This window comes from Chelonia mydas, chromosome 2 (assembly GCF_015237465.2).
Source record: "Chelonia mydas isolate rCheMyd1 chromosome 2, rCheMyd1.pri.v2, whole genome shotgun sequence".
NCBI classification, from domain to species: Eukaryota; Metazoa; Chordata; order Testudines; family Cheloniidae; genus Chelonia; species Chelonia mydas.
Window position 1 is genome coordinate 206,534,156 of NC_057850.1, and position 17,751 is coordinate 206,551,906.

General features: G+C 37.4%; 1 protein-coding gene across 1 annotated transcript in view; it reads right to left on the reverse strand.

The window, feature by feature from the left end:
- The window catches only part of AHR (aryl hydrocarbon receptor), a 98,281-nt gene that overhangs the window by 27,506 nt on the left and 53,024 nt on the right, over positions 1-17,751 (reverse strand). Inside the window, exon 3 of the mRNA XM_037890581.2 lies at positions 5,930-6,045. Coding sequence (XP_037746509.1) covers positions 5,930-6,045 — 116 coding nt within the window. The remainder of the gene's footprint in view (positions 1-5,929; positions 6,046-17,751) is intronic.

Consider the following 17,751-nt stretch of genomic DNA (forward strand, 5'->3'; position numbering starts at 1 on the left):
CTCTCCAGTCTGGAGCAACATATTTTATAATAAAAAGAAAAGGAGTACTTGTGGCACCTTAGGGACTAAAAAATGTATTTGATCCTAAGCTTTCGTGAGCTACAGCTCATATTCCTTTTCTTTTTGCGGATACAGACTAACACGGCTGCTACTCTGAAACCTGTCATATTTTATAGTGGTTCTGATGCTTAGTTCAGAGAAAAATGGCTGTTCATGCCAAAAATGGGTTGTTAGGTAAGTAGCAACTTCAGTTTCTATAAAATACAAAATAAGTCACTTTCCCAAAGCTTTTATTAGAAAAATAATACTTAATATTCTGTAAACATACAGGTGCCCTACATAAATTTGAACTCTTCTATTTCTTGTTTGGTTACAACAGTTTAATCAGGTCATTTATCTGTTTTTAAAAACTGGATAAAATAAAACGAATTTCACTTTAAACCTAACAACTGGATGTCTCTAGTATAAGTAAGTCCTTTATGTATGGGTGTGTTTTGCTCCATTTAAAAGGTAAACTGGTGGCCTTAATACTTCCACATTTGTTCACTATATCTGCTTAGAGTTAAAACAATAATATACTGAAGTACCTTCAATTTTGATTAGCTTTTCTAGTCATTGAGGACATTACTTTTCATCAATATTAATTTACAGTCATTGTTTAAGGATTCTTTCTTTCCCTTTCACGTTTTTTTAGGGATTGTTTTCAAGACGACAATATCTAAGACAGTATAGACAGAAACAGCGGTAAAGAAAGGGAAAATGTTGGGGGTCATCTTTCTTGATGTTCCTATTGAAAAAGTTGGTGAAGAGGAAACGCCAATTTTTTTAAAAAGACTCCGGAGGCATTCCTTTCAACTTCTGTACCAGGCAAATTGGTTGAAACTACAGCAAAGAACAGAATTATTGGAAACAAAGATTAACACGGTATGCTGGCAGAAGAGCCAACATGGCTTTTTTAAAGGGAAATCATGCCTCACCAATCTATTAAAATTCTTTGAGTGTCAACAAACATGTAAACAAGGGTGATCAGTGGACACAGTGTACTTGGACTATCAGAAAGCCATTGTCAAGGTCCCTCACCAAAGGCTCTTTAAAAAGTAGGCAGTCATGGAATAAGATGGAAGGTCTTCTCATGAATCAGTAACTAGTTAAAAGATAAGCAACAACGGGTACGAATAAATGATCAGTTTTCCACAATGGAGAGAGGTACAAAGGGATCCCAGAAAACGGGGTGACTAGGCCAAAAAATGGCAGATGAAATGTAATGGTGATAAGTGCAAAGTAATGCACATTAGAAAATATAGCTCCAATTATACATACAAAATGATGGGGTCTAAATTAGCTGTTACTATTCAAGAAAGATCTTGGAGTAATTTTGCATAGTTCTTGGAAAAATCTGCTCAATGTGCAGCAGCAGCAGACCAAAAAAAATAAAAACCAAAAAAAATCTAACAGTATGTTGGGAATCATTAGGAAAATTATATAAAGTCACTATATCAATCCATGGTGTGCCCACATCTTGAATACTGCATACAGTTTTGTTCACTCAATCTCAAAAAAGATACATTAGAATTGGAAAAGGTACAGAAAAGGGCAACAAAAATGATTAGCAGTACAGAACAGCTTCCATATGAAGATAGATTAAAAATACTGACCAGCTTAGAAAAGACGCAAATAAGGATGGATATATATATATGTCTACAAAATGATGAATGGAGTGGAGAAAGTGAGTAAGGAAGAAAAGGAGTACTTGTGGCACCTTAGAGACTAACCAGTTTATTTGAGCATGAGCTTTCGTGAGCTGCTCACGAAAGCTCATGCTCAAATAAACTGGTTAGTCTCTAAGGTGCCACAAGTACTCCTTTTCTTTTTACGAATACAGACTAACACGGCTGTTACTCTGAAACCTGTGAGTAAGGAAGTACTCTTTACCCCTTAACATAGTCACTCAATAAAATTAATTGGTGACAGGTTTAAAACAAATATAAGGAAGTACTTCTTCAAACAATGCACAGTCAGCCGGTGGAACTCCCTGCCAGTGTATGTTGTGAAGGCCAAAGTATGGGTTCAAAAAAGAATAGATAAATTCATGGAGATTGAAGGGTCATTGATGGCTATAAGCCAAGAAGGTCAGGGACACAATCCCATGCTGTGTGTCCCCCTAAACCTTTGACTGCCAGAAGCTGGGACTGGATGATCGGGGATGAATCAATAGATAATTGCTCTGTCTGGTTCATTCTCGCTGATGCACTCTGCATTGGCCACTGCTGGAAGACAGAATACTGGGCTATATGGACCAAGGGTCTGACCCAGTATGGACATCTGATGTTCTTATAAATAAAATAAAAATATCAAAATTCAAAGTAGTATATAAAAAACCCAGTCTCGTTCACAACACTTCCCCCTGCCTCCACCTACTCCCTGATACTAAAAGTGAATCACAAATTTTAGGTTTTACAATGTGAGCTGAACTTGTATTGCCAAATTTAGGCTTTTTCAAACCACCAGAGAAGACAGGATCTTTCACTCTATACCACCACCTATAAACATTTAAGTCACATGAAGTACTGCCTAGAGCAGCTCAGCAGATGGTATATTTCATTACACAACTCGAGAGTGTAAGTTTTAGACAGCTAGGTCCGAGATCACAAATTGTTATAGGTTTTAACCAATACTTTGAACTACACCTGGAACCACATAGGAAGTCAGGACTGGGTCCAGAAGACTGGTGCTCTGTGGTAACAGGCTGAACCAAATGAGACAAGATGTTGCTTTTTATGCTAACAAGCTTTTCTGTCATTGAAAGAGTACGACCAAGTGACATGTATCACCAGGGCCGGATTGATATTTTGTGGTCCCCACACCGTCCCTGGTGGCTGGGCAACTGTGGGGCCCCAGCTCCAAGCTCCCTTCGTCTGCAGGGGCCTGGAACCAGCCGGGAGCTGCGGGGGTGCCCCTGCCAACCAGTGGCAGAGGGAGCTGTGGGGTACCCCCACCGTCCACAGCAGCTCAGAGCTCCTAAATGCTGCGGGGGTACTACCTGTAACTTTTAGGCACCCCCCCCCCCCACTGCCTAGTGTCCCCTGCACACCCCCTACTGCCCAATACCCCAACACACATAGACCTCCCCCACCCTACACTCTCCAGAGCCCCCTCCACAAATCCGCTCTCCCATGCCCTGCCCCACGGCCGCACTCACCCGTCCTGCTGGGAAGTGTCTGTGTCCACTGGGCTGAGCGAGGAGTGCTCCAGCAGGGCTGTGTGGAGCTGTCTCCCTCTTAGCTGGCCCTGCCCCGACGGGACCCGGGAGCAACAAAATTTGAATTTTTAGGCACCCCCTCGGCAGGCCTACAGTTCCTAATGGGAAATCGGCCCTGTGTATCGCAGTAATTTGGCTTTGAAGATGCACCCATGGATTATCTACATCAGACAAACAATCCAAGCCCCACAGCCAAATATATATGGATAAAAATTGTTCTAAACTGTATAGTTAAAAAAAGCAAAACACTGTTCCTAGACTCTTTGAATACAGTTGTTGTTCCAAAACTGATGAAATTGTAGCACTAAAAGTTTCATATGTATCTCCAAAGAAAGACATTCTCACAGCCCTTTCCCCATTCCTTCTAGTATTAATCCAATTGTTCAAAGAATTTGGGAAGAAGCCCCAGGGAAACAGACAGTTCTTTCTATAAGAACTATGTTTGATCTTTTGGTTCTTTTTTTACCAGAGAATTGTAGCAGTTCTTTTTCTAACCTTTAGTAAGCACTATTCTCTTTAATTGTTTTGCATTCCCTTCAAGAAATAATTTTGCATTTCTGCTTAACAAAAGAAAATGTTTTTTCTGGTCAGATCTGTTCTTTATACAGCTATGCTGCTTTCTGTTTGTAGTCCCATAATCTTCTATATATAAGGACGTTTGTCCCATTATTTTACTGGGAACAGACATTTTCATTTACCAGTTTCATGATGGCTTCTTCTGCAATCCTCTGGTAACATCAGTCATGTGAATTTTCAGTAAGTGTCAATGGTTCACAACTTTTGTTATCTAATTCCGTAATACCCAATTATGTGTGTCATATGGGCCTGCTGATTTCTATATTAGTAAAAAACTTGGAAAACTAATACTTCCCAACTGGCCAATTTCTGCCTTTAGAATTAAACAAGGAAAGATTTTGCATTACAGCATCTGTAATGTATTTGTCCCTTCCCCTCATTTCTTATGTCTGTTCCTTACTTTCTCACTCACATTTTTAGTCTGGGAACAAGTTCCCCTTGCACTGGAACTGAGAAGAGAGCTGAAGGCTGTCTTCTGAGGGCTACTTTGCAAATTGTGGTGTAGGGGTGATTCTGCGAGTGGGACTTCAACTTGGTGGAGTCTGCTGGGGGTGGGGGAGGTGGAGCCAAAGCCACAATGCATAATGTTGCATAGACCCTGGGCAGCACAGCTGCCCATAGACAGCCAGGGACAGACTACCATAGTTTAGACAAACCCACCAAGGTAATAAGTTACATAGGCAGTCACTTCAGCCCCTAGATCAGCCCAGAATTTGGGAGGTTGCTTTTAGCTGTCAGCTGAAGCCTGAGCTCTGGGACCCCATGAGCCTGCGTTAGCTGATCCGGGCCAACCAGCGGTGTTTTATTGCACTGCTGACATCCCCACAGAAGCACAGCATGGAATCTCACCCACAGCATCTTTTCTGGATTCTCCATTAACTCTTTTTTGCTTCTAGAACTTAGTCTCATTGCACCAAATTACTTTAGTTCCTCATTCCTCTAAAATTTGGAGAGCACTCTCCTATGGAGGTTATGGAATCTCCACTATTGGAGATTTTTAAGAGCAGATTAGACTAACACCTTTCAGAAATGGTCTAGATAATACTTAGTCCTTCCATGAGTACAGGGGACTATACCAGATGACCTCTCGAGGTCCATTCCAGTCCTATGATTCTATGATTATTCCCTATGTGTGCCACTTAAAAGTACAATTAAAGCCCTGCTTTATATTGTATTCAATAACTAGCAATGGTATCTTATGCTATTATTCACATATTCTCCACCATGCATCTTTAAATAGGTCCACATCAGCCTCCTTGATCAGTTAGAACTATTTTTTTCTTTTGTTTTTAACACTGACCAGTTTAGCTTTATTAGTTACCCAACAAAAATCTGAGCAGAGTTTTGGATCAGTGTGGTATTCTGTGGTTTTGAATACCTTAAGAGTTGATATAGAAAATTTCCATTCTTGAGTTTCTGCAGTCCAGATGGTTTTTAATAGACACTTACTGTATTTTCTCCCTGTTCATTCTATTATAAGCCAAGTAATCTAGCAACAATTGAATTTACAATAGAAATACAAATCAAAACTAATTACAACGGCACTTAGAACACTATAGTTGTTCATAAAACATGGCATGCAAAATAGTTTGAACCCAAAATAAATTCAAACATCTTGAGTATGAAGGTATCAAAAATATAAAAAGTGTTCTACACTGTGCTTTTAAAAAAGTAATGAAATGTTTAAATAAATTCTCAAGTTAACAGCCTCCAAGCTGGGTTACAGATGGCTAGCATTTTAACCTTCCGTCAATACAAGACATGGTTTTGTGTATTTGTTGGGCTTTTTCTTATTTTAAATAATCTGTTAGAGATTAAGGGGTAAGAAAGAACTGGAAGACTACTGGCTGACAGTAGGAAAATAGCCATTGCTATGCTGGATCAGACTAGTGGTTCATCCAGTCCAGTAGCCTGTCTCTTAAATTAGCTAGTACCAGATAACTCAGAGGAAGGTTCAAGAAATCCCATAATGACAATTACATAGTAATTTGACTATAAGAAGTTTCGTCCTAAACCCCATCAGTTAACTGCTGGCTTATTAAACGTAACAAAAGGCCTTTCTTCAGCAATTATTATATCCACTGTAAAACTTACCTGTAATAAAAGTTCTCCTTCTAGTAGATGTATGCCTTCTCCAGGCTTAGTTGTTCTGCAGCTGTCCTGAATGCCATTTATCTCAGGTCTGGTACAGTTGGAAGATTTTAATGCAACTATGGAAACAAAACAAAAAATAAAAATCAATTTTTCTTTGAAGGTCTTAGTAAGCCATGAAAGTGCTAAACTGTAGTTAAAAACAAAACAAAAAAACCACACACACAATGAAAGGTTCTTATGTTTTAATACCTTGTGTCCGTTTCTAGCCTCTCAAAGACACAAAGTGTAATAATATGAAAAACACGTAGATTTTTCAGGTTTTGTAAAGGCTATTTACAGAGTAGAAACTTACACTGCACGTCAATGGGACTTTTTTAATAAATCAAAATCTAGTTGTCACAATGGCAGTTTCCTGTTTTGTTATTTAAGACATTTATTTTTCACCACCTTTGCAATATGCATCTTTGCAATATGTGGCAGTTTTCATTTAACATACATTTAAGCATGTGCTTACATATAAACACATGCTTAAGTGTTTTCCTGAACTAGGACCCCAGTCCTGGTGGACATCAGGGCATAAATGAGAGCCAGCTGCCTGAGTCTCTATCTGGATAAGACAAAAGAGATTGGTAGGCTGGGAATAACAGATGGATGATCACGTGGAAATTATATCTGCTGCTATTATTGAGGTTATACATCTGCAACTTATTCCCTGAGTTCATAATAGCAGGTGTCATTCACCCTGTGGAGAGAGTGGAATTCCATGTTTAATTAAGATCTGTGGGCCAGGGTATAAATTTCTAGCTTTCACATATGTGAGGATAACCTTCCAAATGCACTGTTGTCTTCCCAAATATACAGAAGAGGGTTCAGAGAAATGATTCAAGCATTGGAAAAATTGCTTTATAGTGAGACTCAAGGAGTTCACTATATTAATTTTATCAAAAGAGTCTATTAAGGGGTGACTCGATCAGTCTGTAAGTACCTACATGGGGAATAGAAACGAGGAGTCTTCAGCGTAGCATACAGAGGTATACAAGATCTAGATTCATCGATTCCAAGGCCAAAGGGATCACAGTGATCATCAAATCTGACCACCTGCATTTACTAGCTGGAAGTTACAGCTAGACAAATTCAGACTTGAAATAAGGTGCAAATTTGTAACTGATTGTTCCAGTGGTTGGTTTCTATCTATTAAGGGTAACGGTGGATTCTCGATCACTGGAAATTTTTAAATCAAGATTGGATGTTTTGTTATAAGACATAGTCTAATTCAAACAGGAAAGGCCTATGGCCTGCATTACGTAGGAGGTCAGAGTAGGTGACCACAATCATCCCTATAATCTCCAAATCATTAAATGACAGACTGTAGTTTGCGTTTCATCTTATTGTAATTTGACTATCCAACTCCAATCTTCCAGCAAAAAAAATCAAACCTGATCATTCTTACATGGATTTAAAAGAAAAAAAAAAGAAAAAATAAATTATGAACTAATGTTTACATATTAAAAAAGGAACAAACAAGAGCACAATTAATGTGCTTCTCTGCAATTTACTTTTAATGAAAACCTTCAACAACTTTACAAATAGCACAAAAATAAATCATCCAAATTTTCTTTTTAACAATTGGGCTTCAGGCTAAGCACTTTTCTACTTTCATATGAAGCTAAACTGTAAACATAAGCTATGCAAGTGGGTAAATACAATTTATAATATCTGCATACAGGATTCTTTTTATATAAGAAAATATGTCCTCAAACTTCACTGGTTGTCACGTAATCCTGGATTTATCATCCAATAATAAATCACCCTACCATTGCCAGGAATTTTCCAATGCAGGTAAACACTAAACCCTAGATGTAGCAGAATGAGGTAGTGACCTTTTATGGCTTTTCTAAAACACAGCAGCTTCATGATTTTGTGTGCATTTGTCTTGAGTGTGAAATGCAATCTGCTCACACTCATACCAGCAAATGTAAAAGATATTAACTTGATTCAGTTTGTACTATGTCTACAGAAGACAGCAAGTTAAATACAGACACTTTATAGGAGAAGTAATTAAAATACCCATGTTTAGCAACCATAACCTCTTATCTTTAATTCTAAGTATATGGAGGAAATTGAGTTTAAGTTAGATAAAACTGTGTTGTAGGGTAGATGCTGACTTAAATGGTAAGTGGCAAATTAGTTTTAAAATCAGATGTTTGCATAGCTAGAAGTACCCATGAAAAAATGAACTGGCTCTTTATTTTCACAATGGAATTTCCACTTTGAGAAGCCTTGCTTCCTGGTAGATTCTTGTACTGCTTGAGATAAAAGAATCTTACAGAATCAAAAGTCAGACACCACAGAGAAAAACATTGCATAAACTGTAGCCTCACCTATCATAACTGTAAACCACTGGTTATGATGCAGAAGAGAGAGGCATGTATGGGGGCTATCACAATTAAAGAGCAGTTGCATTTTTGACTCCTCTCTGATTTCTGAGTACCTGTCCTCAAGTGTTAGGCCCTGTGTGCTGACTTAACTCAGCATGGAATCCCATAAGTCTCAGATTTATAGACTGGGTCCCTAGACTACAGAGCTCTGTGTTCCAATCCTGATAACTCACCAGGCTCAAATGGATTCAATACCTGCAAGTCTTCCCTTTGGGAGGTGTGGCCAATGGTTAATACAGTGACCTGAAAACTTCCATAAAGCAAGTTATTATTTAATCTTAACAGTAGGAACACAGCAAAGCATAAGAGAAAAAGTATTTAAAAACAATGAAAACCCTCACATACCTATCTTCCCAGTGGCTTGCCATCCCTTGAAGGCCCTAGGGCATCCATTTCCTTCAGATCCCTGGCCTCTAGAGCAACCCCAACCACTATTCTCCTTCTCCCTCAAGAATGTCTCATGTCCCCACCAGCAGCCCTTTATCTTGCTTCTTGGGCTTTTGATACTCCTATGATTACAAACTGTGATTCTCCCCCTTAACAAATTGGCCCAGTGAGCTCAAGAGGAGGTTAGAAGTCAGATATCAAAGCAAACGAGTATAATATTGTCCTTCAAGTGCATAAATAAATGGGTGGCACTCTGAAGATATTTACCTTGTTCATGCTGACTCCTTGTAGTCCGACCATAAACCCCTTACCACGTCAGACAAGCAGAGCCCTATTCCTAAGTGATTACAAAGCAACTCTACATCCGTCACAGAAGCTTCGAAAACTGACCAGATTTAAAGGCAGTCCAAACTTATGTGATAGTGAAAAGACCTCCCCCTGTACTGTGTGGAGTCAGGTCCCTCGCACCATTTTGGAAGAGAGTCTAGCAATGCCGAGATGTGCTGTAACGTGTTGTACTATGGCAAAATTCAATGATGGATGTACCACCTTAAACTCTGCCTGCTCTGTACTTTTAATCAGAAGTAACATTATGAAGACATACTCCTCCTTGGAAGAATGACCACAAGACTTTTTGGTTAGTAAAACAGGATATTGCTTATTTTGCCCACACTTATGCGGAGAAGATCCAGGAAACCAGAGAAGCAGCATGGTTTGATGGACTAGATGAAAATGAATCTTAAATTACAAGCCCAGCTCAGCCCGACTCAACATCTGGGTATGTTTCTGAATCGGTCTCCATTTCCCCATCTGAAAAAACCTACCTACATACCTGACAAGGGATTTGTGAGAAACTTTAGCACCAAATCACTAATCACAGCCTCTTGGACAAATCTCATCACCTTTGCAGTAGCTCAGACAAGCCATTTTTTGTTTCAGGCAGACCTAAATTTGAGTCTAAATACTTAATTTGAAGAAAGATATGTTCTTGCAAGGCACCAGAAATAACCTCTAGGAATAAGAGAATTGTGAGTGTTGAGTGGCTGAAGAAAACAGAGGCCTTCAGTCTATCGAAATCAGTCAGGATTAAACAGATCTCTGATCTCAAACTCTTCCAAAGCCAGAAAAGCTTTGTGAATGCAGATTGATCCTGCAACCATTGGCTGAAAAGCTGAATGACAATCATACGAAACCCCTTCTGTGAGTTGAGCTTTTTCTTATTATTACAGATGAAGATGCAACTAGAGGCAGGCTGACTACTTGCATTGAGGTGGGAAGAAAAGTCTTAAGTTGCTAACTCCTAACTGAGCATTTTTAGAAGTCATTGCCAAGTTTCTGCTTAAGTTTGAGTCTATGCAATTTTATTATTAGGCAAATGATCTATTCAAGCCTAAAAACGTATTAGGCAAGTATTACATCAATCACAAGTAGATCTTTAGCGCACCACTCATGCAGCCCTGGAATTCAATACTAAAGAACTTCCCAGAACTGTTTATCATCAAATTTTGGCACAACTCTCACAATTTGATAAAAAAAGTCCAAGTTATAGTTAGAGCCAGTTTAGTCTGTTTCATAACCCTTTCAATAGTGTCATCAGTGCAACTAACGATCACTTTTAAAAATGCTCTGAAGAAGGGGACGTTCTTAGTTGCTTGAGTAACTACCACCAAAAACCCAAAATAAAGTTAATCAATCAAAACCAGACTTATTTCAAAAAACCTAAAGGAAGACACTATTTGGAACACTGAGTTAATATTAAACAACTGCTTAAATCATTAACATACTTTAAACAGTTTATGCTAACTGAAGTTTTTTTTTTTTTTTTTTTTTTTTAATTTAAACTGATCTTTTCAAGGTGTTCCAGTAAAGGATATACTAAAAATCGATTTCACATTAAGTACCAGGCTGACTTGAGTTAAATCAGCAAGCAGGAAACATTGATTTAAATCTTGATTTAAATTTGTACTTTTTAGTTATTTTCCTAAAGCAAGGTTGATCATCATTGGTTGTTACCTGTTAAAAACACATTGATCTGCAACTACATGTGGTACATTTTGCTAAACAGGAAGATATAATGTATCAATACACATTTACTTAAGCAAAAATATATATTCAGATTCTTAATTTTTTACTTTTTGTAGTATGCTAGAAAATGGTGAATGATGCTTTTCTTAAATTTTCCTTTGTAATTTGTGACAAATTATCTGTACGGAAATTAGAATCCAATTAAAAATCCAAAATTAGCATTTTAAAATTGCTTTCGTTAGTTAATGTGACACAGAAGAGGTACTTGTTATTAATATTAAATGTGCACGAGAGAAAAATAAGGTTATCAAAACATTTTGCACTTAACATTAACTGATTTATTGAATAAAAAAGTACTCTATAGCTAATGAATTGAATGATTGTTTCTGAGCAGTCCTTCAAGATTTTAGAACTAGCACATCTCATCCTTTCACACCTAATTCCTATTCACCGATAGAAAAAAGTAAACAATTTCCTGCTTTTTCAACTCACTCAAATTCTTAAATTTGACTGCACTAGTCATTGCATTGAACTAGTTCAATCAACTGAAATGAAGAAAATGTGCTCTCTGCACCTAACCTTAGCACCAAATATGTACTGTAATTTTTTTAATTTCATTTACATTATTTTAACAGATTATAGTGATGGTGATGGATTCTCCCGTAGCTTTGACAGATGAGCACACATGAGCAGCTAGTATATTAAGTTCTGGGTTTATTTGTTTTTATGGCTTCTCACATGGAAACCAAGTCCAATCCAGGATTTTCAAATGCAGCTGCATTTGGTAGTGGGAGGGTTTGAGACATCGACCTAATGATACACTCACTCTCTTCTCAAGCAAAGACTTCGTGTGCCACTCCTCAAAACTGGACACAGTCTTATGATGCACACTTCTCCAACCGGGGCTATTCTGTGCAACTTATCCCCCCAAGTTTTAATGTCTATCTTGCACACTTTGATGTTGGCCTTCAAGGTGTCTTTGTATCGGAGGATGGGTCGCCTCTTATTGTGCGTTCCTATGCTCAACTGGCTGTAGAACATCGCTTTTGATATATGGGAAGCCTCCATGTGGATTGTGTGTGGACCAAAGTTGAGCTCTGATGAGCATGCTCTTGATGCCAGGGGTCTGGCACCTCTCAAGGACTTTGGTATTGGGGATCTGTCCTGGCACTTGACACTGCAGATAGATCTTAGGCAGTGAAGGTGGAAGACTTCCAGCTGTTTGATGTGGCTTTGGCACAGAGTCCATGTCTCACAACCATAAAGGAGTGAGATGAGTACATCAGTGTGGTAGACTTATCTTAGTCCTGAGGCAGACTTCATGGGCCCTCGAGAGCCTGCCAAATGCCAAACTGCCCTTTACAGTCGCTGAATGATACATATAACATGGTGTTGCTGGAAAGCACGCTACCCAGATAGCTCTGTCAGGAAATTCTACTAAGTGACAATGGGATCATGATGCTTGTGATCTGGTTCTGGCTGGTACACCACCTCCGTCTGTTTCAGGCTGATTGTGAAACAAACATTTTGAGGCACAGGTAAAGCGATACACAATAAGATGAATACCCTCAAAAGTGCATGCAATGAGGGCACAGTCATCAGCAAACAGCTCTCTTGATAGCTGTTTGATTACAGTAGATCCTTAAAGTTATGAACACCAAAGTTACAAACTGACCAGTCAACACCACACTTCATTTGGAATAGGAAATATGCAATCAGGCAGCAGAGACCAAAAAAAGGCAATTACCGTACAGTACTGTGTTAAAGATAAACTAACAAAAAAAAGAAATTTAAAAAAATATTCACAAGGTAAGGAAACTGTTTCTGTGCTTGTTTCATTTCAATTAAAATGGTTAAAAGCAGCATTTTTCCTCTGCATAGTAAAGTTTCAAAGCTATATTAAGTCAGTGTTTGGTTGTAAACTTTTGAAAGAACCATAACGTTTTGTTCAGACCTATGAACATTTCAGAGTTATGAACCACCTCCATTCCAGAGGTGTTCGTAATTTGAGGTTCTACTTTATGAAGGAGTTTCCATAGGCTTCCGTGATTCACCATGTCAAAGCCTTGGTCAGGTCAACAAACACCAAACAGAGATCCTTGGCTCTGTTCATGAGCCTTCTCTTGTATTTGTCAGACTGCCAAAATCATGTGCATCCACAGCCAGCACAAAAGCCACACTGACTCTGCATTATAGTAATTTTAGGTCTAAACAGTTTGTCATGTTTTCAGATTTAACTTTAAATAGTTTTTTTTTTAATTTATTTATATTTTTTAATATATATCTCCAATTTTATTGAAAATAATTTTCAATCTCCCTTGTTAATAAATGTAAATCTATAGTGTAAAACTATAGTGTATTAGGTAGGAACATGCAACAATGCAGGAAATGCAAAAATTAAGGTTGCATGTGGAAGCTAAACTATGGCCCCTTAACTTAGAGATGTATGGAGCATTTTGAATTACTCTCTACTGCTGAATCCATGTAAGACAAAAGGAGTTTATGAAAATACTTTAATATACATGATATCTCATCATGGAATAGGAATTATAAATTCTAATTTTATAGTATGAGACAATATATTCATGTAATGTTTAAAAAAAGTTACGTAAATGAGTTCCAATAGTTCATAGATCAGGGACCCAATCTTATGGGGTTCCAGGGGCTTCTGTATATGTTATTTAGGTTAATCATTCTATCTCCCAATGGGACTCAGTGCTCAGTCCAGAAGATACCACCATAGATGCTTAGTTTTGCAATTCTCAAACTGTGGATTTGTGTTAACAGCAAAAATATTTAAAAATAAATAAATATATAGAGGTGAGAAATAACAGACCTCAACCCTATTGTCCCGCTGCAAATTTGTATACACAGAGTCAATCCCTTACCGCTCTCTAAAAAGTGCAAAATTTCAAAAAATACAATGAATAGAAGATTGTTGGGGGTGGAATAGATCTGGACAAGGAGAAGTCTGGAGATAACTAAGACGGGAGGGACAGATAGTTGAAACAACAGTGAAACTGTTGAGCAGCATATTAAAAAGTCTTGAGGTCTTTCTGAGTGCAGCCTTCTTTGATTTGAGATCTACCATACCATTCTCTCACTAGAAGGGAAAACCTATAATGGCAGCAGGCCGTAAAAGAGACCCAGTTTGGGAATAAGAATCATTCAAGAAATATATGCTTGCTGAGGACGTTTTAAAGGAAGTCACACCAGTGAACCAGTGAAAGTTACCAAAGCACTTGGATTCAGAGACTGTTGAAGTGATAATCTCACTTTTAACAGCAGTAGTTTCTTCTGCCGGTATAGAAAGAATATTTTCTTCCTTTGGAATAATTCGTTCTAAATTGAGAAAAAGCAGGAAAGCTTGTTTTTCTTTTCCAGATTATGAACAAACAGGAAAATGAAGGTGAAGACGACTGAGTTAGCTGCAGGACCCAATATTTTAAGTTTCTCATGTTGACCTGGCTAACAGTCAATTTAATTTTTGTTTTTTTAAAAAAAAAACTATTTTAAACAATTTTAACAAAAACCAACCTGATTTTAAAAAAACTTGAATGTTTAAATTCAAAAATTCATATGCTTGTTTTGTTAAAATATTATATATATTCTGTTGAATACATAATAATGTTATTTTAGTTAAATAAAATCATTTAAAAGTCTGTCTGGTGATGTTCTCCTCCCAGTAAAACATGGCAAGAAAACCCCCAAATATTAATGATTAACCTGCTGAACTGGAGATAGTTCACCTCCCAATGACTTCATAAATATCTGTTTCAATTACCTTTGGTAAATGAAATAACCAAACAATCATTCATTTTCTGAAATAGCTATAAAAACTAATCTGAAAAGTTTTCAAAATAAATCACTTAAAAAATGTATAGTATGTACGTTCTAAAAATGAAACCTATATCTATCTCTGAGTTGTGAATAATATGTATTAAGGTTATAACAACCAACAAGAATGCACTTTTACGTAGAAAACCATGATTAAATCAAGTCTTCCTGACTAGTGATTTAAATCAAATCCACCCTGATTATTTGACTTAACCTTAAAGTGGAGTACAACACACTATTTTTTGTTTGTTTAAAACTTCCACTCATTGCATATTGCAATGAAAACTTCTCAGTAGCAGCAGCCATGTTTTAATATCGTCATGATGGCTTCCAATTAAAGGTAAAGGAATCAGTAATGAAAGCAATCAGCGAGCCACCTAAGGCATAACTTTTTGATTCTGGACATGCGCCTGCCTGGTCTGGGAACGGACTGTATAAGGCATAGTTTTAAAAATAAGGATTGGTGGGAGGAGGACAGTAGAGGTCTCCCTCTTGAAATTTTGTCATTGGCCAATAGGTGGTCAGTCAAAACTACATGGGCTGTGATCTGATGGGAGGGAAATAGAATCAGAGACCTTCGGGTATCAGTAAGAAAAGACAGGTTGGAGCCCAACAGTGTTAGTGGGCTTGGAAACAAACACTGTGTCCTAAGAGTCTTGTGGCATGGCATAGAAGCTCCTGAACTTGTTTCCAGCTAGTCTAGTATCAATGAAAGACAATGACAGTCTGAGTCAGTTACTGGGTGTCAGAGCTGGGCATCATTATTTATTTCTGGAACCACCCACAATGTTCTAGACACTTTCAAAAAGTTATCTGGCTTTTTACTGGTCCAAATGGTGAAAGCTCTAGAAATTCACTTTGGGGGAATAAAGGGTGTATCACTGGGCATGCACTTACAGAATTCAAGAAAAATTCTAGTGTGCATAGGTATACGATTCCAACTAATCCCCCTCTCAATCAGCAGCATAGCTTCTCAGCTGCTGCAACTGGGGTTTAAACTGAAATGTCTGGGATACATGTGCAGTCCTGCATTTTCATTCACCCAAAACATTTTTTTAAAAAACCGCCTCTAAAACTGAGTAAAGCACATACTCCTCAGTGAACACTATGCCCATGCTTTATTATTTTTATTATAATAGAAGTATAGCCAGTTATGAGCACATACTCTACTCAGAAAAACAAAACAATTTTCTCTTTGCAAATGGGAAAAATGTATTGTCACTCTTCCACAGTATAAATTGCTAAAGAGAATTTGTTCAAACTTTGCGAAAAAAATTCAAACTCAGAGAACAAAGAAGGAAAATTTTAGCTCTAAAAGTGAAAGAATCAGATATTTAATAATGTGTGAACACAGAGGGTTTCAATGGAAACTATTTTGCAATCTTAATTATAGGGGTTGTCACTAAAAACAAACACTAAAATAAAGCACTATTTGGTTGCTAAAATAAAAAGTGCTTTGCATATTTTCAGTTTAGTCAGGATAAAGCACTGCCAATATTAAGGTTTTATTAGTAATTGTTGAATGTTTTAGAGAATACAGATGGAAACAGACTTACAAAACAAATAAAATAGTAAATATTTTGTCAGTATTGTCTTGAAAATTACTCAACATACAGCTACAGAAAATCCCCAAGGTCCCGAGTGCTTAAACTTTAAAAACATGTCTTCGTACATATTTTAAATTAACATGGAAAAGGAGTAGGCACTCTCTAAATTACTTCAGAGTCAGCAAAAAATACTCCTTGACTTAATTCATTATATGCACACTGTATACATACGTACACACACACACACACACAATGAAAACAAAATAGAACAGACTCATGACCCAGGCATAAAAATATATTTTAAAACTGCTTACATTTTCATGAAAGCTGACTGCTAATAGTTAGTTTTTTTGTGGTGCTTTAGAGTCATACTACTAATGGTTTAATTTTAAGATAACCTTGGGTCAAAAGAAAATGTAAAATTAATATTTTTTCTTTAGCTGAAATCAAACAGACTTCATTAATTTAGCACAAAAACTATTTCTGTCATAAGGAAGTCTGTTGCTTGCCCTTTCAAAATTTACGTGTTTGTGAGCTCAAACCACTGCTACTTGGTTTCCAAGTCTATGGGAGGAACATGTAGGTTTATAAATCAGAAGACAAGAGACAAGAACTTGGCAGAAGGAACCTCCTTCCCCACCCCCACCCCACTCCCCATTGAATTTCACTGGCTAAGACCAAAAAGCAGCCCACAATTTCCCAGAAATTACATTTCAAGATCACAAGAATCCCAGTAATAACATGCATTTTTACTAAACAGAACTCAAAGAACTCTTGTGTTTCATTCTATGTACAGTATCCTCATTTATTAAGTATTCTACTTGATATGGCTTAGTAACACAAATGAGGAAACATTAATACAGGGGTTCTCAAATTGGAGGTCAGGACCCCTCAGGGGGTCATGAGGTTATTACCTGTGGGGTCACGAACTGTTAGCCTCCACCTCAAACCCTGCTTTGCTGCCAGCATTTTAATATATTTAACACCATTATAAAAGTTTTTTAATTTATTAGGGGGGTCGCACTCAGAGGCTCAGGTGAAAGGGGTCACCAATACAAAAGTTTGAGAACCGCTGCATTAATAGAAGTAGAAAAGTCTTTTTAAAAGGTTTTGATTAACTACTCTATACTCTTAGAGAGCTAATAAGCAACCTTATCTTACAATGGTCACTGGTGCTTTTATTTCCCAGTCTTCCCTTCTATACTCTGTTTTTCAAATTCTCATTCTTTATTTCATCTTAGTATTGAAAGCTTACTCAAAGATGTATTTCCATCTCAATAAGACGCTGTAATATATTCCACCTTAAGAACAGGCACAATCTTGGAAAATTTTGACACAATTGCCTCTGACCAAGGTTATAAACACTTCTTTTCTCATATTAAAAGACATTTATTTACATAGGTAAACCAAAAGCATTCAAATATACACCGTATCTTCATTAAAAAGCTGAGATTTCGGTCAAAAAACACATTTAGCATTAGACTAGTAGAGAAGCGACAGGTGGGCGATATGCGTTAATGTTTTCCTGTAATGACCAGAATACATACACCTGCTAGTACATAACTACATGAGGGTATGTTTTGAAAGA